The 26775-nt window shown below is 40.5% G+C and overlaps 1 protein-coding gene across 5 annotated transcripts in view; it reads left to right on the top strand.

Annotated features, from left to right (window-relative positions):
- Nucleotides 1-26775, top strand: part of myo16 (myosin XVI) — a 106948-nt gene that overhangs the window by 10283 nt on the left and 69890 nt on the right. For 3 of the 5 annotated variants that reach the window (XR_012772546.1, XM_075479462.1, XM_075479461.1), the window contains exons 1-2: nucleotides 9429-9941; nucleotides 17156-17425. Coding sequence is in view for 4 of the 5 variants with exons in the window: in XM_075479462.1 (XP_075335577.1) it covers nucleotides 9914-9941; nucleotides 17156-17425 (298 nt within the window). In the remaining variant the exon portion in view is untranslated. Of the gene's footprint in view, nucleotides 1-9428; nucleotides 9942-17155; nucleotides 17426-26775 lie in introns of those variants that run through there. The other 2 variants (XM_075479463.1, XM_075479464.1) reach the window with 1 other exon arrangement.

The raw sequence follows: 26775 nt of genomic DNA, 5'->3' as shown, positions 1-26775 counted from the left end.
AAATGAAAGTAAATGGAGAGCAGCTTTACATCCACAGCCCATGATGATTTACTTACCCCGGCTTTCATAGTTCAAATCCTTTACTTTCAACAGCCAGAATCATTGGCAGATAACAGATTGATTGGATAAAATTAAACTGAATTCTTTTCACTTTCAATTCAATTAATTTTTATTTATATAGCGCCAAATAAAACAAATGTCATCTCAAGGCACTTAAATAATAAAGTCCAATTCAAGCCAATTGGAATTCAATTCATTGTAATCATAATTATTTACAAAATAATCCAATTCATTCATATAGAGCCAATTCAAAAACAATTTCCTAGCTAAGGAAACCAACAGATTGCACCGAAATTTGTCTTCAGTCCAACTTCCCGTCCTGAGCGTGCCTGAGGCGACTGTGGAGAGAAACGACTCCCTTTTAACAGGAAGAAACCTCTGGCAGAACCAGACTCAGGAAGGGTGGCCATCCGCCTCGACCAGCTGGGGTTTGAGAAGACAGAAAAGAGGGGGAAAAAAACACTGTAACACCATTCAAAGGATATCTGTTGAAACTGGGAAACACGAGTTAATGACCACAATAATGTCACATATACATAATATCATTTGAGAAATATAAAGTGCTGCAGTTTGTTGCTGAATCATCTTCAGGACACTGTTTTACTAATCAGGAGCTATGTGTGTGGGTGACTTTTTGATTTAGTTTTGTTTTATCATTTAAAAAAAAAATGTCATCGACTCTTATTTGACAGTATTTACAAATGTGTACAGATACACTAGCATTTGACACAAGTACCAACACATTTTTGAGCCACATTAACAGTAATTATTATGGCATGGCTCCCATCGTGCATCTTTTCTGAAGCCTCTGTCACTACAAACACTGTTACAGGAAGAGGCTGTCTTTAGGATCACCTTTAGCTGTATTCTTACCGCTGTAACATTGATGTTATTTAGCTCATTTGTGTGTAAATGAGGATATAAGACGCTAAGCACGTCACTATAATGGGCTATGATTTTGTTTTAGCTGCATTTGTCTAGTTTAATGTTTAAAATTGTTGCTGTTGGCGACATATTTTTATCTTTTATTCAAGAATTTACATTGTAGTTGGATGTAATGTAATAGAACTTGAGACCCTGTGTGTCAGAGCAGTCGTATCGGTGTGTGGCCTGTTACAGTCCAATGTGAGAAGGCAAGTATCCAAATAGGTCAAAGAAGACATCACGCATACCTGAGCATGGCAGCTACATAGTACAAAGTGCTGGTAAAGGCTGAATGAACCCAAGTGTGAACAGAAAAATTAATAAAAAAAATAAATTAAAAAAAGTGATTACGGTGGTTGTTTCTTCTATTACCTGCAATGTTCTGACTGGATTCGGCAGACCGTGTCAAGAGTTCATGTGTGAAAGCAGCTTTCATATCCCTTTTCACCTCTGCTCTTGTTGATTGTCTTTGTATTAAGAAAACACACACGCACACAAACTTTGAACATTGCTATATTTTCCTCAAATCATTACAATATGTTTTATTGCTTTAATACCCAAATAATGCTATTACAGTACTATAAAAAAGATGTGTGAACTGACTGCTGAATTATGCAAACTGTATGATCTTGGTTCAACTGGCTGGAAGAGTTGAAATTTCAAAGAAGCTTTTAAAGACCTGAATGGAAATGTACAAGTATGCTGAATCTCTTGCGATATTAGTAGTGCCAGAATTTGAAGCTTATATGCTGCTGGATAAAAGAAGTAAAAATGTTGTAATACATCTGAACCACTTCAAAAACATCTCTAATCCATGTAGTATTTATAAAAAAATAAAATAAAAATGGATAAAATGTGACCTGAAGTGCTGAGAAGTCAAACGTTTGAATGGAAAGCATGTAAAGAATGGGATAACTTGAGGAGGTGAAAACACTGATTTCTAAAAGATGTGTGTGTTGATCTGTGTGTTTGTGTTTTCTTTGTATGAGTAAGATTGGGGATGCGTGCGTTTGTGTGATCTTGCTCATCGAGTTGACTTGTGCTCAGGTATTCGTGTGCTGCGTGGTCTGTGTGAGCAGCCTTTTATGCGTTGGTGTATGAGTGTGTATGTGCGTGTGTCTGTTTGTGTATTGCTGCGTGTCTGCCAAATCATTTTCAACTGACCAGTCACCAACTTACATAACTCACTGTGAAGTAATAGTATTTCTGGTGAGATCTGTGTAAATGCATCTCAGTCCATGGGCGTTGTATGTGTTGTTGCGCGATTTAATGTAGCGGAGGTGTTTAAATGTAAAAAAGTGCTTAAAAACATGATGCGGAAACCAGAAAGGCTGTGTGATAAAAGTGCGATATGTTTTTTTTTATGTGGGTAAAAACGATGGTGTGTAATTTATGCTTCTGCTGCTGATGAAAATCCTTTCATCAGTTTGTATTGACTTCATCTGGTGATTAAGAGGCCTGATGAGACAAGAAATTTGAAGTCCACTTGGGTACCAAGTCAAAGAGAAGACAGATGTCCCCCACATTTCGGTGCTGAAGTGTTAAAAGCTGTAGACACAGTAACAGGTTTAAGAGAATTATTTTTTACCACTCCTTCAGTGAACTGCCCCACAGAGGCTCATTATAAACTTCAATGAATTTAGCTGAATGGGCGATCAAATTTTGAGTGTGACTTTTGTTCAGACAGTTGAGGATATTGAACATCTGAATGCCAGTTCAAGACCTCGTGCTTTCTAAACTTTGCAAAGATTGAATAGTGTCTTGAAGTGAACGAATGTGCAGGGAAGTACATTTTGAAGTTTGAACATTCCATAAATTCAGTTCAGTTTTAAACAAAAAAAGAAAGGTTAATATATTTGTCATTGTTATAGATGCGAGAAAGTTCGATGTAGGCACCCATTTCCTGTGTGAGCTGAATATTTTGGCGTTTTGTAGATTGATTTTTTTTTTTGGTTTTGTTTGTGCACATTTGATGACATGAACAGCAGGCGTCTTGGGGAACATAGGGGACTTGAGTTTGAACCGCTCAGACCGCAGCATGATGACATAAACTGTGTGGTGATGTGGCTTTATGGTTGAAGCCAACTCTGTTAGCTTCCTGCGACTGTTTAGAACTGTGTTTGTGTGTCAGGCAGTGGTCATTGGTTTCATCCTCAGCCATCGGGGGAAACAATAAAGGGAAGAGGAGGACGCTGTTTCTTTATTGAATGCAGCTCGAGTTAGAGCTGTTACATGCTGGCTTGTGCTTTCCTTTTGTTTGTCGGGGTATTGATTGCCTCTCGCTGAGGCTTGCACGCATCCTTTATGTTCCAGTGTTGTCCATTATGCTGGCTGCTTGGAAGTGGGAGCTCAGGGTGAGGGAAGCGAAGGATACACAAAGGCAGAGCAAAAGCTGAACTCTCTTCCAGTTTTAGGGATTCTGAAGTGGTTGAGAGGAGGGGAGAGAAGATGATTGTGATGTGAACGTGTAAAATATGGGCAGAAAAGTGATGCACATTGTACGCTATAAAGGATGAAAGGAGAGAAACTGACTCATGAGTTGTCAATTGCTCACCTCTGTGTCTCCTGTCTTTGTCGTGCACTCGTGCACTTCATTTGTCTTTGAAGCTGCCTTGACAATGACAGCTTCTCTTCCCAGAGTCCTGATGCCACTATATCCTTTCTTTCTTCTTGTCCAGCAATCATAACAAGCTGAGTCAGTCTGCCGATCTTCCACTCATCTATAATTCGGAAGATGACGCCGATGTCAGTCATTCTTTCAGCCTTCAGGAGTCTCAAACAATAAAATGACAGGAATACAGAGGTTATCTGCCTGCTGCATAAGCCCTTGCCTCAAAGCTGGCTACAATAATGCCACTATGGACTGATAGGAAGATTGCATTATATTCATTTAGCAGATTCTTTTATCCAGAGTGACCTACAAGTGAGAACACATTGGTTAGCAGCTTCATCTTTAGTGTTTATTCATATATACAGTGTCAGTCAAAACATTGGACACATCTAATCAATCCATTCGAAATGAATGAGTCGGTGCAACTCTGATTTGTTCATACTATCAATGTAACATTTGTTCATGCAACGCCTGTGTTATGGTATCAGTGCCTTGCTCCTCTTAGACGCCAAGACTTAGAAGGAAAGCAAACGCTGGATTGACTGTCTGGTGTTGTGCGACGACAGCAGGTGTAATCAGACATGAGTACATGGCTCCTGTAACCGCAAGAGCAAAACAAGAATGACCAGCATAACACTTGCAGTGTGCAGCAGTCAGAAGGCCAGTTTATTGTAACCACATGGATGTTCGAGTAAACACTTTTGCAGTTGAATCATTGAGGTTATCACGCTTATCGTTTGGACTGTCTGCACCAATGAGCATACTAACATGTTATGAAACCTTGTCATTTCTTCTTTGTTACTAAGCTTCCAAAACAAGGAGTTGCAGCTTTGCCAATTGCCTAAGGCCCCATCATGACTGAGCGCATGAGTAATTAAAGGACAAGACCGTTTTTTTGACATTGGGCCCTTGATTTCACATTATAACATGATGTTCTACTCACCCCTGCTTGTTGTTGGTAATTTGGAGCTGTTCCGAAGATATTCCAGAGGCGTCTGGCTGCTCTCTTGAGATATTCGGCCATGAAACGGTTTCCTATGGGCAACGTTATACAGGCACAAACTATGCTGTTTATAATTTATTAATTACTGTACACTAGCACTGATAACGTGGAGGTGCGTCGCTTACTTAAAAAAATCCGGGTTACTGTAATTTTGAATTTTAGCCGAATGAATAAATAGGCAGCCGAATATCTCAAGAGAGCAGCCAGACGCCTCTCGAATATCTTTGGAACAGCTCCAAATTACCAACAACAAGCAGGGGTGAGAAGAACATCATGGTATAATGTGAAATCAAGGGCCCAATGTCAAAAAAACGGTCTTGTCCTTTAACGTATCACTAGCAAAGTTATTTCACCATTCTTAACCAGTACATACACACATGCTGTTGGTCAAGTTCACTGTATTTTTCCCACAAAGTTCAGCTAGCTTACATTTACTTTTTCTGGAGTTAGCTTCAGTGGTGATGCAGTCTTTTTTACCACCATAGCTGTCATGTTATCCATCTCCCGTGTCTTTGTTTACTACCGTATCCAGCAGTTCTCCCATTATTTTATTTTATTTTATTTTATTCATTTATTTTAACGTTTTTACGTCCCTCTAACCACAGACTCTTTATGCTGAACTCTTTTGCACAGTCGCAACACCAAGTCGACATTTAAAGGATGTCCACATCTAGCCGTAGCTGCAGCTGCTTCCATAAATAAATGCATAAAGATTTGAGAGCAGCACAATGATAGTTTTAATGAAAAAGAAAAATTGTAGATAACTATAATCTATAATAACTATAATTTTTATACTGGCATTACAACTGTTAAATTGAAGTGACTTCAGATTTTAAACAGTGCTCACAGAAACGTACAAAAGGGACAGATGGCCAGGGATGTATCTGTTTAAATGTTTGGAAACTTTGGATGTCAAGTGCCTCGTTTGAAATAAAAAATGACAGTCTATGTTCTTCAGACCATTCGAAGCAGTTTGCTGTGCGATCCAACAGAAGGCGCTCCAGTAAAAGCGTAACATATTTCTTACAATGGCAAACGCTCAACACAAAAATAAGCAAATTTTGCCTGAGAAGTTGCAACAAAAATGGAGAAAACTTGCAAGCAAAGCCATCCTAACATAAAAATTATGACGCCAAATATTCTTTTACACTGTAAATTGTATTAAAATGAACAAAGATAATAAAACAGCGGTAGTACTCTTGCTAACTCGGCATCCAGGGAGTTAAATTTAATCTTACCAGTCTGGACTAAAGCGGGTTTCTTGCCAGAGGCTCTTAAAAATGCCATCACCAACAAGATAGCAAGATTTAAATGCAAATATGTGCGACCCATTGTTATTGTTTTGTAAGAGGGGTTTCAGGCACTTAGGATGTAACTGTAAGCCGTAGTGTGGCTCCAGTTCTATCGTGTCCCGAGGAAAGCATTGGTGACTTGATGGAGGAACTTAAAATCCTCCCACAGAGCAGTTGTAGCTTGATTTACAGTCAAAATTGCATGTGTGATTTGGCAACCAAGATATTACAGAATGCTTCTTGTCATTTTTCAAGTATCTCATGATATTGCCTTTTGTGTTGCATTTCTTTCCATTTACAAAATCTTACAATAGCACACCAATCCTGTTAGCTTTTGTCAGCACAGTAAAGGATTTCTGTCAGCTCTAATGTCTCCATTGTAGACGAAATGACGTTTTCTCATGTTTTTAATGTTTGTTTTTTTTTTACAGAAAAAAAGATGTATTAATTCTCTAATGTTGCTTGGAAGTCACCAAATTGGAATTAAATGACTTTGACAATGCAGGTAGAATAGGGAAGAAAACATAGAGAAATGGTTGATAACATGATGAGTAGCTCTGGATTAGCCTGGAAGATTTTCAGAGTCGGTGTGTGTGGGCGATGAGAGACTCTCATTAAGAGATTGTGATCATATAGTACAGCCAGAACACAAGGTTTATATTTGTATGATCGTACTGAGCGATCATTAACTCATGCAAATAGTGTTCTATATTTTTAATTTGTTTAATAAAATAAATTCTAGTTTGTGTAAACATATCACAAATTATTCATTCATAATTGAAAGAAGTCTCCTTTCATATATAATGCATCATTGCCAAAACATTCCAAGTGCCTTTGGCTGTGCCCTAATCAGGGAACCATTCCTGCATCAGGCATCCTGAAACGTTGGCGTCAATTAATTAGATTGCATGGAAGTACTCGCCTGCATACACATGATGGAAATGTTGGCAGTGCATGTTTGGATTATTGATTGACAGCTGAAGATTAAGATGGCAGAATGACAGCTGCGTCAAAAAGAATATGATTTTTTTTTTTCCATCTCCTGTGGGTCAGAAGTTGCAATAGTGTGAACTATATCGGCGCTTTGCAGAAGGAGAGAGGCACAATCTTAATGACGGCATGCGCTGCAGAATGAGCTACAGTCCAGGTTAAAAATACTCGCACCCTTGAGTTATAGTTGAATGCATGCTCATAGTATGAACATTAGAAGTTAAAGAAATGGTGACCCACATGTTCTGCAGTCAAGTCGACCTTGTCAAATTTTATCAGAAAACAATATCAGAAGCTTTGCTGTGTTGCTTCAGTTTCTTTTTTTTTATTATTATTATTTCCAGGTTCTTTTTTACAGTGATGAATACAAGACAATCGTATGAAAACACTAGAAAGACTGGCAGAAAAACAAAGCTACTCCAATAGCTTCAAGACAACCATCAACGGACCTGAAATCCCTGTTTTAACAGTGTAATGTTATTAAGAAGTTTCCCACCAATCTAACTTCAGAGAAGTCTGCAAAAAGATGGTCTGGATTGTGGAAGAAAAACACCCAGCAAGAGGTCTAAAAATAAAAAAATCTAACCTGAAGCTGTATGGAGCGGTAGTTTCAGCATGTAGCATATACTGCTTAATGACTCAAGTAGGGCTGTCAGGGTTATATTTTGTTAATCTCTGAAGAGAAGTGAAAAAAACTCCTTCAAACGTATGAGTTTGATCTCATAGCAATGGAAGTGTGGCAGAAACTACTGGCAGAGAAGGGCAAGAGGAAATGTCTAGACACGGTCAGTGAGTACGTTTAGATGGACGATAATATTCTGCTAGTAAGCGAATCACACGGCCATGTAAACGACCCTTTCTGATCACGTTGACCTTTGAAGGTCATACTTGGAACAGGCTGAACTGAGTTCAAACATCAGGAGTGTTCTGATCTCAGCATTGTAAACGCTGTCAATGACTTTCTCTTTGCAAAAGTTCATCACCAGTATTTGCTGCAGTTTTCCTCTTCGGTAGGGCAGTCGCACACGATGCCTTTTCCTGTTTCCTTAATTGTCTTCACTCTGTTTGTGCCCTCCATCAACCTCAGTGTTTCGGTGCTTGACCCGATTGTCACTGCAGAGGTAGAAACTGTGAATATGTGCAACCCGTTATCCTGCTGCTATAACATCAGAGAGCACTTACCTGCTAGCACGATGTCTCGCATTGAGACCGTATTTTATCTGTTGTTTCACTCTTCCAGCGAGTCACCACCATCTAAATGGTCTCCTGCTGCTGGTACAGATAACAGGATTTCACAAGGCGTTAATGCTGAATGGCATCTAGATGGAAAAGCATTGTATTTTTGAGTCTTTATGTCATGGGGGGAAGCATTAATGTGACATTCAATGTATTAGTCTGCACTAAAAATACTACTTTACCCAGCTACCGAGAGCACCAAAGGAGTGAATGTGTGAATTTTCCCGGTAAACGTTTGGGTGTAAGCAGTCTTGCACTAAATGCAGCAAGAAGTTTCTCTGACCTGATTTCCTGTGACAGGAATTACTCGAGCATCCAGGCACACATGTGACACGCATACACACTCCCAGCTCCCCGGTTCGTCTTCCTCACGTTTCCTTTCGAGCTCGCTGTGTTTGCTGACTGAATCTCACCAGCTTCTCATGTTCTTTTATTCCACCTCAACATGCCCGTGTTTGACAGCAGTGGTGAAATAATGGCTCAGATTCTCTCCCAGACAACTGAGCGGGCAATGATGCCTGTAGATGTGCGAGCCACGTGCTGCAGATCTCTAAAACCTGCTTTAGTCACATGCTGCATGCTCTGTCGAATTGTCCTACGCTCATCCATCTCTCTTCAATGACATTCTTACTCCTCCCACCTTTCTTTCTCAGTCACTTACTCTCACCTCATTCACACTTGGATTCTTACCATCCGTGTTCAAACGCTCTCTTTGATGCAAAGATAACTTATTCATTCGTGCAAATCAGCCTCAAACCACAGTTTTTCCCTGCAGACACGGTGGCAGTGCAAGCACATAGTTCACATTGCGTCACTGTGTGTGTGTGTCAGTGAGTGTGTGCATTAGTGCATGAGTGTCAGGCCCTATCGTTCTCGTAAACTATACTTATCAGTAGTTAATTTAGAGCCATTTTAAGACAGTTGATGAGCACTTAACCTGTCACCGCATCAAAAGCCGCACTGCAGCAGGTTCTCCTCTCTCCTTTGCTAGATGTCCTTCTATCAAATTTAAAGCGCCCCCTGTCTCTTGGTTATTTTTCTTTCTCTTGCTCCCCCTGCTGTATCTGCCTTTCCTCTACGTTCAAATCTTTTCTTTGAACATCTCTGTTTTCTGAAGCCAACCTCCCTTACGATCTCCGTTTCCCACTCTGTTAAATCCGTACAACCTTCCCACTCCTGCCCTTTTTTTAAATTTTTTTTTATTTGGCTGTGAGGGTAGACCTAATAACCATGCGTTGGCAAGCATCTTTTCATATGTGCGTGTATTTGTGGGGAAATGAGACCAGGAGGGGGGTGTGTAAGGCAGTGAAGAGCATTGCGTCATGGGGGTGTGTTGAGCAGGAGGAGGGTTGAGCCGGCTGCCAGTCATGACGCCAGAGGAGCACGTGTGTCGGCTATGGCTGGGAAGACGTTGTGCAGCGGTTATCTGGCTGTGGGCGACAGGAGCTTGAAACAGCCGCAGCTCCCCGTTGCTGACGGGTTGGCCGAGAGAGTGCATGTCTGTGAGTGAGTGCGAGTATGTGTGTGAGTCTGGGACTGTGTGCATGTAGAAGCTGCATGAGCAACCGGAGCTTCCACTGCTGGTGTTGAATAATGCAGAGGGAACGGAGTTTGGATAGAATGCAGGGAGCCAGATTAATAATGCATCTTATCAGTTACGAGCTCTGCATTGGTTAGTTTTTCTGGAACCTGTAGCTGCCTACTACCTGCCTGCCTGCCTGCTGCACGCCCGCCTGACTGACTGACTTCCCGCCTATCTCTGTGCCTGCCTGGCAGACTGTCTGACTTACTCAGAACATGTCTCACTACCATTTCATCAAATGTTGTAAGTAGCCATTCAGCCACTCTTTTTTTGCATAGTACTGTAGTTGTGTCTACCTCAATAGGTATGTTCCTGCTATATTAGCATTTACTCTCTCTGTACATATATGCTGATTGTCTTAGTGTATGAATTCCATGTTTAATAATTCAATTCATTTGCTGCACAGATAAAGAGAGCCTAAACTTAAAATGGGCATTTGTGTGCACTTGTGTGTGCAATAAGTGGGTGTGTGTTCTTGCTGCAGAGAGCTGCTGCAGATGTGTGAAGTTGACTGGTGAATGCGGCAGGTAGCGGCGAAGGGAAAAAAAAAAAAAAAGATTAAACAAAGCCGCAAAGATGCACATCCCATGAATGTCTGGCATGTTCACAATACACCGGCAGACCAACATAAAGAGAGCCATTTCAGAGAGAGAGAGAGAGAGAGAGAGAGAGAGGGACAGATGGAGAGAAACTGAGGGTGATTTGGAGGAGCAACTGAGAGATGGAGGAAATGGCAGTATTGGAAAATGGTGATGACGGAATGAGTGACATATGAGGAATGTGGCCAAGTGTTGCAAAGAGGGACGAGCAGGCTCGGAGGAATGGGTGAGAAAGATGCCGGTGCGGCAACGGCAAGAAAAAAAGGAGCATGGAAGAATAAAAGGGCAGACGAGTGAGTTCTTTAATAAAGGGGATGCAGGACGTCAAAGTCTGCCCATGACTCAGAGAACTGTATCTGTCTGCCCCCTCCGTCCACCCCTATCCCTTTTCTGTATATTTATAGCATCTGCAGTTTTAATCGTGTGTGTGTGTGTGTATGTGTGTGTGTATGAGTATACAAGCTATTTTCTAAATTACAAGCTCCTGCTGTGCTGTCAGTGTTATTAGCTGGAGCCTGCATGGTATATTCTACATTTAATCAATAACTGATAGCCTGGAGAGGGATGGCAGGAGAATAAAGCCCATGCTTTCTGTCTCTCACAGTTTTCTCACCACTCTTTCCTTTTCACTCAGATTCTTTTGGCACCATTTCCCATCAGAGCAACTGTCTTTTCCTACTTTCATTCACTTTCCATTTATTAGTTCTCACCCATTCATCACACAATGGGAATGACCACTGTATGCCTATTAAGTGCAAACACTATTCCCAGACAAGAAAATGTAATGGAAACGATTTGCAGTATTAAGTAGGTGTGGTTTCTTAAAAACCAAAAATGAATGAAGTAGTAATTCAGTGAAATGCGATTCTTTCTTCTTAGATTTTGATGTCTTTTGAAAACGAGAATACGAATAAAGAACTGCCCCTTGGGATCTTCTGATCAACTGATCATTATTTTAGTATTCATCAACTGGGTTTGAATAATACATTTTCCCATTTCAACCTTAATGTGAATGATTCGCATTAATATCTAGTCAAAAGATCCTAAGATCTAAATTTCATGTATGCCTTTTCCTTGTGCATGTGGGAAGCCTCGTTTTCATCAGCAGAAACTGATAACGTGTCACGACATCTGCTGTGAACATTATGAGAACTGCTCTGAACTGTAAAGTGAACCTTTTTAAGCGCTTTTCATTATTTGTTTAAATGAATAGATTTATGTCACAAGACCTCGGGCCGGATTCACAAAGCATTCTTAAGAAAAAAAAAAGTTCTTAACTGGTACTTTTATCTTAACTTTTGTCATAAGAAAAAAGCTAAGAACATTCCATATTCACAAATAAAATTCTTAAGTTTTTTCTTAACTTTCATGTTATCTTTTGTCTTAAGAACGATGTTAAGAATAATTGATATTCTTGAAAGCTTAGTTCTTAAGATTCTTCTTAGTTTTCCTCTTAACTTTAAGACAACCCTTCACCACATCGTAACACAGCAACAGAAAAAAGATAAGCCTCTAAAATTATTTATTTGAACACATTTCTACAAAAAAGAGAGAACCTTTGTTTAAACTTATGTTATGTAAGTTTGTTACCAATGTTTTTGTGTATGTTTTATTAATTATATTGGGTAGGTTATATACATTAGGCTCCAACTTATAGTTAGCTATTATTTACAATGGGCCTTAGCACTGTGTTTAGTATATAGGCTATTGAATGTAGCACACAGCACTGAGATATGTTGACCATAGATCATGAGGCCAAGGCCTATTTAAGTTAATAATTTAATCAGTCATTTCATGAGTTTTTTTCCCAACATTCTAATAAGTTCTTAAGTCATAAAAATACGAAGTTCCTAAGAAATGCCATTGTTCTTACGAAAATATTGAGGAATTTCACTTAAGATAAATCTTAGGAACTTCCTAGTTTTTTTCTAAAGAATCTTCCTAAGATTTATCTTAAGAATAGTTTTGTGAATCCGGCCCCTGAACTCTTTACTCACAAAAAGTCGTTTTGCCTTACGGTTTCACCTTTTCTGATTTGGTGTATCAACCTTACGCACATTCCTCCATGACATAGTGTCTACACTTTAGCGCCGTCTTGTTTGTGAGTCACGTCTGCACCAGTGTGTCATCTTGTATGACGTTTGTCATGTGCAGGGAGTCTTTGGGATTATGTGGCTGTAGCCTTGAAGGTAAGTTCAATAGGGGATGGATGCGTGTGACGAACAACAGTGAAGAATAAGTGCAGTATATGAGACCAAAGCAAGGACATAGCCGCAAAGGCAGAAATGGAGACGGCACATCGCTGTGTGTTTGACAAAAAAGTGAGGCGGCGTGTTTGTGATTTGTCTTTATTGCAGCACTTAGTGTTCATCATCACACTACTGGCCAAGTAATGGAGAGGAGACAGTTGAAAGGGGGAAAAAGTGCACTGATTTATTATTTATTACTTTAGTCTGGAAGATGTGTCTTGCCCTCATACTTTGATAGTTTATCACAAACCTATCACTGAAGATAAAGTTTCGTATCATTGTGCCTGTAATCTTGTCAGCACCCGTTTGTGGTTTCACAAAAGGTTCTGTTCGGGTTTCATAATTTTAGTTACCGTTTAAATATTGAAAGTTAATTGACAAGTTATTCAACACAGTTTTTGTTGTTGAGCAGTTGATGCAAATATCTTTCTGAATGATTTAGGGTTTTTTCTTTTCTTTTTCTTTTTTCAATTTTCGTTGCAGGAAGTAGCACCAATGAGGCAAACTTTGTCAGCGATGACTCGCTTCCATTTTAACAAGTCAAAATGTTTGCTGGTAATAATATCTCTTGTTTGCTCTCGGCATCAATAAGAAGAGACGACATCTTTACTGGGAAACTACTGACTAAAGATGCAGTGTTTCTAGGTTGTAAACCCTATTTGTGACATGGCGTTGAAATACTATCATGTACACTGTAAATACTGCGTCAAATTATTTTAGATAGCAAAGTGTTTATGTGCAGCCTCAAGTGACATGAGAACTTTTAACATATTCGACATCACGGACACATTATGCATGTCCATATGAAATCGCTTACGTGGCTCCGCGTGCCAAAGGCGCAAACTGCAACTCAGGAAGACTTCACATTTGACCACTTTCACATGAAGTGCTGCATATCTTGGTTGAAAAATAGTACATGGAAGTGGTAAAATGGGATGAAGGAAATCCAGAAAAATGACACTGATAGGCAACTAACATAAGATTTCCACAATGCATCATGTTAACTCGCGTGTGGCGCAGATATTCTACTGCTGCATCTGATGAGTGAAAATGTTATCTGTACATACAGGTACACAGCTCAGAAAATCTCCCCTTCCCATCTCTGAGTTTTGTGCTCACAGTAGTCATCGGAGTGAAGTGCATGTCTCATGTTAATGAAAGACACGTACAATCTTTTTGTTGTTGTTGTTTTTATTTTAGTGAGCTCATCAGCTTTGTGTTTTTCAGAATCGTGGAGAGAAAAACATCCAAACGGTGTATATTTTGCGTTCATTGCACTGCACTTTGTCTATTGAACTTTTCTGCAGATGGGTGACTATTCAGTTAAATTAAGCTCTTTTTGTCATATCTAAATCAAAATGTCCAGAGCCTTCTGACAGTAAGCTCAATAAGTGATCAAATCAGAGGGTTTTCAAATAAATTTGAATGGATGTATGTATTTCACTTTCCATATCTTTAAAAGCTTATGCATGCTAACCATTATTCACAAGCTCTTTACAGCAGGGATTGTTCTTATTTCATTCATGCCCTGATTTATACAGCTCTGTTTTATTTAATAGTGAAAGCAAAAGTTGGTTTCTGAGACTACTGACAGTTATTTGAATTATCGAGTGATAATACCACGCTGTAAAAATAATTAAAAAATAATGATAGCAAACAGCTTTCACTCTGATATGTCAACAGAATGTATCAACATGCTTTGCGAAGGGTTCTCCTTTGGAAATGTATGCCAATTAGCACATATACAGATGACCAACTGTGTTAAATTTTGCCGAGCACACGAATGACACCGTCCGCTTCTGTTGTACCTCCATTTAAGTGTAATGCATCCAGACTTCTGCTCTTAGATGTGTGAGTTGTTATTTGGCTTTGCAGTGAGACGCGTGTATGTGTCATGACAGAAGAGTTCATACAGAGAACGCCAGTGCGCTCATCTTCAATAGGTGTCTGTTTGTTATGAGCACCGACTGAACAAACATCAGCGGCACTATTGCAAGTGACATGTCAACGAGGCCACCAGAAAATGAAGCGTGAGAGAAGGAGTATGTGAGACAATGAAAAAAATGAGGCAATAACGGCGGGCTGAGGTGAAATTGAGCAATAATATAAGAAGAAAAAGCAGTAGGTTGTCTGTGTTTTGGGGAATTTACAGTATGTGTGTGTGTGTGTGTGTGTGTCTGCTCAAGTGGCAGCCAAGTTCCTAAAAAAAGATACAGTTGAGGCACCTGGCATGAACAGTGGGATAATGAGCCCCCCCCCCCAGCCTGGAGCCTCTATACAAAAGAGCTGTTTTTCACATGTCTAACCAGAGCAGATGGCACTGATGTATTGTCCAGGAGGTGTGTGTGTGTGTGTGTGTGTGTGTGTGTGTCAAACTGGGGTTGAAGGAGCAGGTGTTTGAATGAATGTGTAGATGTATATCAGACAAGAAAATAAGGACACAGAAACCCTGCAACTCCTATTTTTTCTTCCTGCTCACGTCTTTTTCTCCCTGATAAAGATCTCCTCCAAACACTGTGTAAAGCTGACTCAAAGTCACAACAGTACATCTGCGTCTGTTGGGGGGGACTGTATGTCCAGCTTTTTACTCCTGAATGTTAACAGTTTTCAAAGCAGAGCTTCGGAATAACATTGCACACTGGCAGCACCAGTGCCAGCAGGTACCTCTGAGGGAAGCACCGTTGCCAAACTTAGTCGCATTGTTTCTATTTTGTGCCATTAAAAAGAATGCATTGTCTTTTTTTTTTTACTATAAGATATGGGTGTAGTTATCATCAAACCCCGGAAGAGACCTATACGATAAAGTGTAACGCTGTTTATTGTGGAGAACATTCCAGAAATTAGATAAAAGTTAGATGAAAGTTAATTTTCCCCTTGAGAAAAATAGGACACAACCAGTAAAATGTTTAAAAAAGGAGATAATAGAAGTCAAAATCACTCACCCCTTTATGATAAGTTGGTGGGAAAAAGTGTTCACCTGACGGGCACGCTGAAAGAGAGATGATAAGAGGGAGATAATGGATGGATGGATGGAGAGAACCACTAAAGTGCTACATTCGAGCATTCAAAGCAAGACCCACAAGAGAATAATGCTCCGAGGAGGGAAGTATTAAAGCTGCAGTCTGCAAATCTTTTTCAAGCATAATGCCTGGAACTGTCCGGGGATTCTGAAAGTAGTACATTAAATACCCCAATACAAAAAAAAAATGAGTTCTCTAGGTCCCCTATATGTCCCTCCAAAGCCAGCAGGTTTGTTTACAAAATTGCAGACCGGACCGGTAAAAGGTAACCAATCAGGTTTACGAGCTGGGCTCTGCTGCCTGTCAATCACCGATTGTGCACGCGCGATACAAGGTAGGCTCGTCCCAACGCTTATTTATCTAGACTATTGAACTTCATTACGGGCTAGTCTACTTACTGTGTCTTCCATGATCGCAAATGACAGGTGAGTTGATGAATGAGGAGTCGTGTAAGCGCATCTGGCGTGCACGTAGACGTGCTGGGGCGGGACAGGAAGTTGAATAACTTTTTATTTTTCGGTTAAAAAATAAGCATTTCTTGCATTTTGCGACTACGGAGGTCACCGTTTTCAACTTCAAGCGTTCTGATAGATCATGTAAACTCTTAAAATGCCAAACATTAGGACTTTACGTATGACAACAACAAATCCTGCAGACTGCAGCTTTAAACCAGAAGAGCGAAAAAAGAACAGCAAAGATGAGATTAATACAGGAAATGACAGTAGGGCCAAAGAGACACAGGTTGGTGTGTGACGAAGAAAAATACAACTGACACCGTCTTTGCAAATGAATCTTCCTCCTTGTATTTTGCTTGTCCTCTGGGCTGAGTTTGTCAAGTCATTGGGACTATCAGTTCCACATCAGTTCCAACATGCATTATTCCTTTGTTGATGCTCGCACGCTAGCTTTAGGCCGACTCGAAGCAATCATTTTTCCTGTAAGTTCGGCCTCTCTTGACTTTTTTTTTTTGACAAGAGCTTTCTTTGTGATCTCATTTTTAGCCCACCTGCCGCACGAGCACTGAACATCCTAATCATCCAGGCAGACCATAATAGGCTCAGCAGCTGCCTCGTGATGACTTCTGTTTGGCTAAGTTCCACTGAGCGGCAGGGCGATTACGCACAGTCAGGAGAGTTGCCACAGTCTGTCGGGACTTGAGAAAACGACTCATAAAACGCCGCGAGGCCTCACTCAACCCACCTCAGGGCTAAACAGACAGCAAGTACTTTCCACAGTAAATATGCTAAATTGTTGCCCAAACACAACAGGGCAAACTGCTGACGCAGACATTGGAGCGCACAAAACAGTAACACAGATGCACAGTTGCGCCTGAAGGTGACACTAACAGCGTTAGTGTGTTTCATCACATGAGCCTTACCTCATTAGCTCAGCATCAGGCTTTTGAGCAAACACTACGGACTGTGGAGTTTTTACCAAATGACCTTCCTCACTCTTTACCATCATCAGAACCACCGAATCACAATAGATGAGGTATAAATAAGTTAGATTTACATGCAGCTGTGGCATTCCCCCCCGCCATAATCATTATCCTTATTTCTCCTTGTCTTTCATTCTCCCTTTCTCTCTAGGTTGTTTCCAGCTATGTAACGTCTTTCGTCAGAACATGGAGATAGACCAGTGTCTGCTGGAGTCTCTCCCCATAGGCCAGCGCCAGCGGCTGGTCAGGAGGATGCGCTGCGACCAAATAAGGGCGTACTACGAGAGGGAGAAGAACCTTCCGCGCCAGCAAGGTGGTATCAAAGTTCGGGCGCCGTCCACCCACCGCAAGAAGCACCGCGTCCGCTTCCGCCTTGCCGATGCCATACAAGATGCGATCATTCGTCATGATGACAAAGAAGGTGCTTGCGGGGGTGTATGTTTGCGTGTCTGTTTGTGCTTTGGTGTAGACAGTTAACATAAGACAGGGACAGCAGACCGGCGTGCACACAGATGCCGCAGCAGCGATGCCGAAACGATGCTGCTCACTGCAGCTGTGCTGGAGGCTGCCCACTCCACCGAGGAGAGCAGAGAAAAGCTCTCGTTCTAATTCAGACTCTCTTCAAGGACCAAAATACATCGGTGGGATGGTGTCTCACACTGAGAGCAAAGGCGTTACTTGTTCAGCAGATAAAACAAGCCCAATTGCTTCGTTTTCTGCCACCTACACTGTTGGAATCTGCATTTGCATAAACAAATGCTAAAAAAAAAAAAGGATATATATGTGTGGTACCACTGCTTATTTGTTTTCTAGACCTCACTGCTGTCGGTTATATCATTAATATTACATCGTTTACAGTTTCATGATTATATATTTGTGATACAAACACAAGAAATGAACCAAAACATGTTATTATATTGTAATGTTAGCCCAGGAGCAAAGAAAACTGGGCTTTGTTTCAGCCATTCAGTCTTTTGAAACAGCAAACAATGAAGTGTGCTCAGTGAGAGACTCTTGTGCTTCAGAGGCGATTCCTGCCCACAGAAATAACTCTGCGCAATGACCCTTTTTTTTTTAACAATTAGTAATAATTGTGATTGATTCTTGACGCTACAAATAATTTGGTACTGGAATGTATTTTGTTGTCACTAAATGAAAATGACTCGACAAACACAATCTATACAACCAGCGTAGCATATTGTAAAAATGTTTGGAAACTTTAGTTTGACTTTAACATGATTTTAACTACTTTTGATGAAAAGTGTCACTGTCTGCATATATCTGGCTATTTTGGGATTTTGACACCAGCGACCCGTCAGAACTTTTTCCAGTGCTTCACCCTTTTTTAAATATTTTGCTTAGACCCCTCCTTTTTAGCACCGAACGCATCATTTAGTCTTGTTTTGCTGTCTAGTGTTTCAGATTTCCCTTGTTTTAACAGTCTATGGTTGATGTTTGAGCGCTTAAGTTTTTAAGTGGAGATGGAACGGTGAAGCATCTCAAGCATAGATATTGCGACGCGATCGCAGCATAGAAGCTAAAGGAGAGGGTAGTTTTGTGCCGAGTGGGGCGAACTAAAACAGCACGGTGCTGGCATGTCTGTTTGGGAGAGTTGGTGAGAGGGCTCCAAATATAGAAAATCAGTTTTCTGATGGTTGGTCAAGACTGAAAATGACCTCAGTCTGGTGCAGGAGTTATAGTTTCTCTGTCTTTCTCCAACATATATCCTTCTAAGTGCTCCCTTAGATACAAAATAATTTAATTTAACATAAATCTGTCCTCTAATTCTGCCAGAAGAAGTTTAAAGTTTTGTACCAAACTCCAGCAGGCAGTGCACATTTGTCCATTTATCCAGGGTCATTTGGAGGAAAAAGGCTCTACCAGCTTTTGTCAGACAGACTATAAATCCTACCATCCCTGCAGCCCTTGGGTGTAAGGATTACACTCAAGTGCCCAGTAAAAATGCACTCAATGCTGTTTTTTTTTTTTTTAAGTTGTTAGATCATTTTGTCAATAAGCTCATGAAATTTAGAAGGACTTCACACACTATGGGGAATTGATTTCCGTCCAACCTCACCGTCTTTCCTTTTGTTTATGACCGTGAACGCCAGTCATTTACCCAACTGTCCGGTCATATCTGTGCCAGACCCATCAGGTCAATGTGTTAATCCCTGCTCCCCGGCTGCCTCTGAGACTCAGCTGGGGCCTCTGAGAGCAGCCGGTGTTCCACTGCAACAGTTGGACTGAAAACCGGGTTTCTTGGCTCAGCGTGAATTGGTTACCCCTCTGTTTAGTTGCCCACGCTCCACTGTGGCACAGGACTAGTACGGTTTTCTTTGCTGGATGAAGGTTTTCTGACCTCCTTAGTGGAGTTCAAGGCAAGAAATGAATCGAGCTGAAACGAAGTGGAAAATTCATAAACAGAGGTCCCTGCATGAGGGACAAATCCACTGCAAGCAGACTCACCGAGTGGTGGGAAATCTTTGATCATTTCATGTTGACCGGCCTTTCTCCTCTGGCCTTATTTGTGTCTGTTTCTTTCTGCTGACTTGCAGATCCCACCAAACCACTTGGAGGTTATTGGATGAGCTCTTGCAACATCTTTATAATGGTTTCTTAAGTGTTCTTTGGCGGTATGTTTTTCTTAGCATTGCTGCTGGACTTGGCTCTTGTCCTGTCTGTAAATAATGATAGGGTTTTGTCTCAGACCAGAACAGAATGATGTTGATCATTTCTCGACCTTTTTACTGTACCACAGAGACATTTTCAAAGAAAAGAGTTTGTACTAATCGCCCTTAAACAATGTCAGGGTGACCGTTAGTGCTTTGCCTGAAGAACGCAGGCACGATTATTGAGCACGAAGATGTGATTGCTAACTTTTACATTCAAGCTGTTTCTTAATTCCTAAATCAGATATGACTACAAAAGAAAAAGGGAAAAAAAGTCAATTTCTTGATTGCTTTTCTGCTTTCGGTGTTTCTCATTAAGCTCTCATTTCATGGAGCCTTTCAGAGTGAAGTGCGAAAGGAGATTGATAGACTGTGACAAAATGGGATAACACAAATAAACGCTTTTTAGCTGATAGACAGTCATTTCCCTAACATTGCCGTTATCTTGCATAAACAATTCATAATTATCAGCACCGTGCCTTCCAGATGGTGATGATTAATGATAAGAAACGATGAGGAGGCTTTTTGGTGACTCGTTTGAAAAGTTGTGACGACGCAAGAGAGAGAAAAAGATAAAAAGCAAATGAGACTCGAACAAAGACGGATGAAGACACGGAAAGACTGGATAGACCTGTTTATAGCGAAAAACTGCAGAAACGTCGTCTGCTGACGAGGCAGTTGGGTAATTACAATCGTATGTCTCTCACACACAGTCACAAAATGATTGATTTTCTTATCTTTTGCCATGTACAGAAAGTAAGATCAAGGAGAATGAGATAAAGAGAAGCACGGCAGAGAGGGAAGTGGGGAGGTTCAAGAAAAATGAAAACTAGAGAGTGGAAGGAATTGAAAAGAAGCAGGAAAGGAGGCATGAGCTTTGGAAGAATTTTCTGGGGTCAACGGGGAAAATATCAATAACCCACAGCCCTATGGCTGAGTGGGAGCGTACTACACCTCATCTCCCTCCTCCATTTCTACCCGTCACATGCAAACATCTGGCTCGGTTGCATTTTGACATTTGGTGGAATTGCTTTTCCCAAACCAATCTCTTAAATGCATCAAAGTCGGGCAGGAGAAGAACAGCAGCAGCTGTTGCCCTTGTAACCATTTTTTTTTTTTTTTTATGTCTTGCTTTTTCAAGAGAATAATATGTACTGATGCTCTGCGTCCGTGGCTTTAACCAGTAAAACACGATGTTAAAAAAATCTCTGCACCGGTTTCCAAGTCCGATCTTTTAAATAGGTTTGCATCGGTTTTAATGAATTTAGGAGCAGTTTCTATAAGCCATGGAATGCCAATCCAACATATATTAATACATTTCTATACTTTTGATCATCAGCTACATGAAATCAAGTAAAATCAATTTGTCAGTGTGCTCTTGAATATCAACACATCAGCAGCGCCAGTGCAGCTTTCTCTTAAATTCAGACCCTGATTCCTCTGGTGCACTTATCATGTCTTTCTTATACAAACAAAATCATTTAGTTTGAATATAACAAAGGTATCATTTTGTCACTTTTGTCTGTGTGTTCGTTTGTCCGTATGTGTGTGTGTGTGTGTAAGCTGCTTTCACATCTCTGCTCTAGAACATCATCAGTCACTTCAGCCCAGAAGAAAATGATCTCAGCATCCATTTGACGGATAGTTATAAAAGATGTACGTTATCCCCACAGAGAGAATCCTAATGTCTTTTTTTTACTCTCCTTACATCTTTTTATCTGGCACTTCTAGCTTCTTCAAGTTAAACCTAAAACATTTCCCCTCGGGCTAAAGAAACCACCCCTACAACACAATCGCAAGCATCGCTGTTCCCTTCAGGGGGCGAAGCAAACAAAGCAAGAGGTATTCTTGGTGGGATTGTGCCCAGGTCCCTGCATTAATTACACAATGCTTTTCCACTCTGCTTGTGTTTCCCGTCTGTTCAGTGTGTGTTTTATGAACGTGTAATTGCTGCGCGTGTGGTACGGTGCGGTTTGTGTCTCTGTGCTTTAGAGAGCATGCACATATACAAAGAGTTGGCCGCACTTTCTGTTATTGATTGTGTGCAAATCCATCGTGCAGGCGCAGCACGCATTCTGAGACTCCAATCAGTTCTCCACACCGAGGAAGTGAAGCAAGTAGAGGTAATGGCTTTCAGTCGTGGTGCTTTGCAGCATTGCTTTAGACACAGTTGATAAAACTGAAACATACCTTGCATAAAATAAGAAGGCTGTGCACGATATACCGCGTGCGGTGGTACATTGTAGTTTGTGTTGATCGAGATCAATGCTGCAACGCCTCTTCGCAAACGTTGAACAGTCTGTTTGACTAATGCACCTTCAGTAAGTACCTTTTGACCAACTCCGTGCAAAGTGACAAAAATACCATATGTTGACATGTTGTTAGATATTGTGCAGTTTTTAGAATGGATATTCCACTGAGGCTGGCTGTTATTTTAGTTGACATGCTGAGCATCATCGCAGCAGAAGATGAAAATCTGTGAAGCAATCTCGTGTCATGCTGTAATGTTGTCAACCTCCTGGCATTTTACTTTCAATTATTTATCAGTTAGCCTTCTGGTTATCTAAAATCTCTCCAGATGATAAAACTCAAACCAGAGGCAGAGGAAAGAGCAAAATAAGGGAATACGCAAGGTGGGGTGCCATGCTGATATGTGTCAGATATACACGAAGCTGGGATGAAAAGGTACATCAGACGTATGTCATGCTGTTGACAGAACGGGGCCTACACCCACAGAGTCGGTAGAAAAAATATGTCCTGGTATCTGTTACTGCAATTCTGTTTAAAACCGTCATAGTACCATCAAGCAGTTTGTTTTAGCTTCAAATATTGACTTGCAGGGGCGGCCGGTGGCGTAGTGAGTTAAACAGCCGCCCCATGTACAGAGGCTACAGTCCTCGCTGCAGCTGGCCCCGCTTCAAGTCCCGCACCGAGCGGCCCTTTGCTGCATGTCTTCCCCCTCTCTCTGCCCCCTACTTCCTGTCTCTCTCTAATTGTCCTATCATTAAAGGCATAAAAAGCCCCCAAAAATATTTAAAAAAATATATATATATATATATTGATTTGCGGTTGATTTTATTATTATTTCATTTGTTTAATCGGAGCTCCTTTAGCTCCATCCTGCACTGGATGAAAACTGAAAATACTTTGAGGAAAGTCTGAATGTTAGTTTAAATGCTTTATTTGGTCATTTATTTTAATTTGCCTTATACAAATGTGGACAGTTGTAAGATTTCCCCACAGATATTGTCAGGCAGGAAAATTGATTTAAAAAATAAGTTGCGTTGAGTTTGCAGTGCCGTTTTCCCCTTACCGCTCACAAGCAGTTTTATTTTGCTAGTTAATCTTTAAGCTGGATTTATGATGAACATTAACTACTTTATGGCAAATAGAAACACCACACAGCAGTACTTTATTATAATCTAAAGTATGCGGTTAACTACAAGAGAAGGCTGATTTCATTGTGTATCAGAACTTTTATTGCAAAATGTGCGATTCACGTGTTCTACTTTATGTTTTTGATTGCACAGATACCAGTGAAGCACATTACACAAAGTCGTAAGCTCACACTTATAAAGGTGCTGAGAGCTTGACTGAGGGCAACTTGACTTCCTTTTTTCTTTTTTCTTGAAGACGTTTCACCCTTAGTCCCAAAGGCCTCTTCACATCTAAACCGAAGTCGCACGACATCGAGCCCCCGATCGCAGTCAGTGACACACACGTGACCTCACTGACCCGCCAAACGTAAACGGTCTTTCAACTAGTAATAAGCCAAAACTCCCCCAGCAACTGGTACAGAACTGAAGAAGCCTTTCGGATGAGAGGTGAAACATCTTCCAAGAATCACGAAAAAAAAGAAGTCCAGTTACCCTTATTCCAGCTCTTAAGATTACCATGACCTGGAAGACTGAGGAATCTACAAAATCCCATTTACAAAAGTGTTTTTAATTGATTAAACGCTTTATTTTATGCCTCAAATACTTTGTCAAATGCGTTCTGGTGTGAAATTGTATCGCACCCTGCTGTATTGGGATGTATAGTATTGTTATGTAAACTATAATCCATAAAATCACACTGCCCACTTGTAGAGACCTGTTCCATCTCGCATAACCCGTTGTTAGATAATCTGTGTTCAGAGTTAAGTATTGTTTTATCTATTTGGATAGAAACAAAAGAAAACTCATTTCGAAAACATGGAGCAGTGAAGTGAGACGGCCTTTCTTGTGTCCATGACTGTGTGATAAGGACCAAAAATACACCAGTATTTATATGGATGATGGATCTGAACAGAATCTCATATTGCACTGCCAAGGAATGATGTTTTACCTGGGGAGTGCGTGTCTGGTTATTATATGGAGAAGGAAAAAAAAAAAAAAAAGCAATAATGCTGTAAGATGGGTTTAATAGAGCTTGCATTATAGAGATTTAATCAGATTCATAGAATGTCATGGTCCTTGGAGTGTAGTCACATTCTAGCTTAGCACCCAAATCTAAAAGTTGTCCTGCATGGAGAGGTGTGTCTTTTATTTCAGAAGAGAGCCTGGAGAGGTCTACTCAGTGTTTAAAGGCTCAATGTGTAGGATGGAATGAAATATAACAGCACAAACTAGGACCATAAGCTCGTATACATATCCCTGTGTCAATCAAAGATTCTAATTAATGCTCCTCCTCTCCCCACACACACACACTCACACACACACACATACACATACTCTCAAGACTTAAGCCTGAGAATCTGCATTCAGTGTAATCAAGCATTAACTGACTAATAAAGGTTTAACTTAGAAAATTACTGTTGTTGCTGTGAGAAATCGTTTTGCTCTTCCACCGTACCTTTGTAAATCTCTGCGATTTATATGAAATTCATCATAAGCCAATAAGGCCGGTTGTCATTTCCAGCAGCTTTAGGACAAGAAAGATTTTTATCCTTTCTGGTATTGATTTTAAAATATGTTTCTGTCTTTGTGGTTGAAACCCTTTGGCCTGGGATTTTTGATGGACTTTTCTACCATCAAGCTGTGACTTTACGGCTGTCGGAGTTTACGTGGTGATGCATTGATGTAATTGTTTTTTTTAACTCAGTAAAAAAATACGACTGCCTACTGGATTAGGTAATGATTAGATTCAGATGGTAATAATGCACCAGAAAATTGTTTGCCAGCTGCCAGACAAGTCGAGAAGAAGAAATCACTCTCTACTTATCCAGTGAGTGAGTTGAGATATCACAGCAGTTCATCCAGCCTACGATATGCATTCAAGCTAAGCACAAAACTGGCCTTGGTAATTTGTTGGACTATGCTCTGAAAAATCACTGTCGAAAACATTTAACGAATGTATCTGGATAGTCTTCAATTTGCTTTCAGTGTTAAGTAGAATAGAATGCTCATAACAATGAATGACCGTCGTTTTGAGGCATACATTAATGATACGTAAACAAATTCTTTAAAGCAATTTAACCTTAATTAAAAGACGTATAATACTGCTGGTACCCATCACAGTAATGAAAATATCAATTGGACATGGTTGTTGGGTCTTGAGAAACCTGCCAAATGGTAAAACGGTGCTATTGATTACTAATGGCTGCCTTTATTCCTTTTACTGCATGAGGGTCAATATGTACCTCTTAACCCTTCACCTTCCTTTGCACACATCCAGTAACATTCCATAAACTCAGACAGGTTTTTATTTCACACCAATCAGCTGTAACAGAGGGGATGTTTTATACGCTAGAGGCATGGACTGAGTTGGCAGGTGGCTGTAACACAAAACCGAAGTTGAAGTGCCTCTGTGTGATACTGCGCTGACAGACTCTTGGGGCTCTTTCTGACCGCTGTCTCCAATAGACTCCCATTCAAACACTGTCTGCTTCTCTCAGGAAATATTCAATCAGGATTGTATTTGTGTGCTAAAAATAGCTCCACGATTAAGAATATTTAGACTCGGGGAGCAGTATCTTTGTCCACTCAGCTACATGTATCACCCTATTGTTCAAATGTGGTCACATCTGGCTCCAAAACCAAAAAAGATGACTGAAGCTTAATGCTGAATTTGAGTCACCTGAGAGGCATTCCTCACACCAAGTGGTGTTGTGAGCTACTTCCACTTCTTAAAAGCAGGGTATGAATACAGGTTGCTGTGACCAATGCCACTCGCCAAACTTAAAATCAAAGTTAATCCGCATTAAGATACAAATCATGACGACTGCAGACTGTAGCTCCGCTTTCACTGTGGAGCTATAAATTCGATTGATGAACATAAATGAAAAAGCATTATCCATTCCCTAGTAACTACTTGAGCAGAAGATACAGAAGATGAGCCTTAATTGGTGCTTTACAATGCTGAGCTCTTTCAGAATATTGAAAACGGGGAGATAATTGTACAGTTTGGCTCCAGGCTTGGTCAGTTTGTTTCTCATTAACCATCTAAAGATCATTATGCACTTTAAGCTATCAGAGGAGACGAATGTCTCTTCACTGCTCTTGTTTGGCCTGTTTGGTATGCATAGAACAGCTGTCACTCTCCAAAAAATTAAGTTCGGCCGAAGTTGAAACGCGTGCAAATGCCTCAAACAGATGTTTTGAAGAAATGGCGGCGATGCCAGTGTGTGGATGTGTAGAGTTTTCAAAAATGATGAGTTGGTTAAAAGAGCCACAAAAGATTAAACCTTTTGGGGGGAAAAAAACGACTCTGTCTGTCACACCTTCTTTGATGTGATAAAATCTTTTTAAACTTTGAACACCTTAACCCATTAGGACCCAAGGCGCCCTCTGAATGTGAGGAACGCAATGTGTTGTTTCAGGTCTTAATAGGTTAAAGTAACTGGCTGATTCAGCTGATCGTGAATTATTTCAGCTCTAGAAATACGCTAGCTGTAGGCCATGATGTAGCTTTATTTGTTGATATGGGGGTGGAGTAGGTGCAAATGCCTCTATGACTGTTTACTGGTAAAATATGCTTATCTCTGTTTCTGAAATATTCTGTAAGTATGTTGCAGGGAAACCTCTTTTTTTTTTATGCAGTATGGACACACATACACGTTTTTGAGGCTGTGATTTGGGTGCTTTTGAATTGCATAACCACAGGTTTTATACAGAAATGCATA

This window comes from Odontesthes bonariensis, chromosome 12 (assembly GCF_027942865.1).
Source record: "Odontesthes bonariensis isolate fOdoBon6 chromosome 12, fOdoBon6.hap1, whole genome shotgun sequence".
Lineage (NCBI taxonomy): Eukaryota > Metazoa > Chordata > Actinopteri > Atheriniformes > Atherinopsidae > Odontesthes > Odontesthes bonariensis.
Note: the sequence above shows the minus strand (reverse complement) of the source record. Positions and strands in the feature narration are given on the sequence as shown.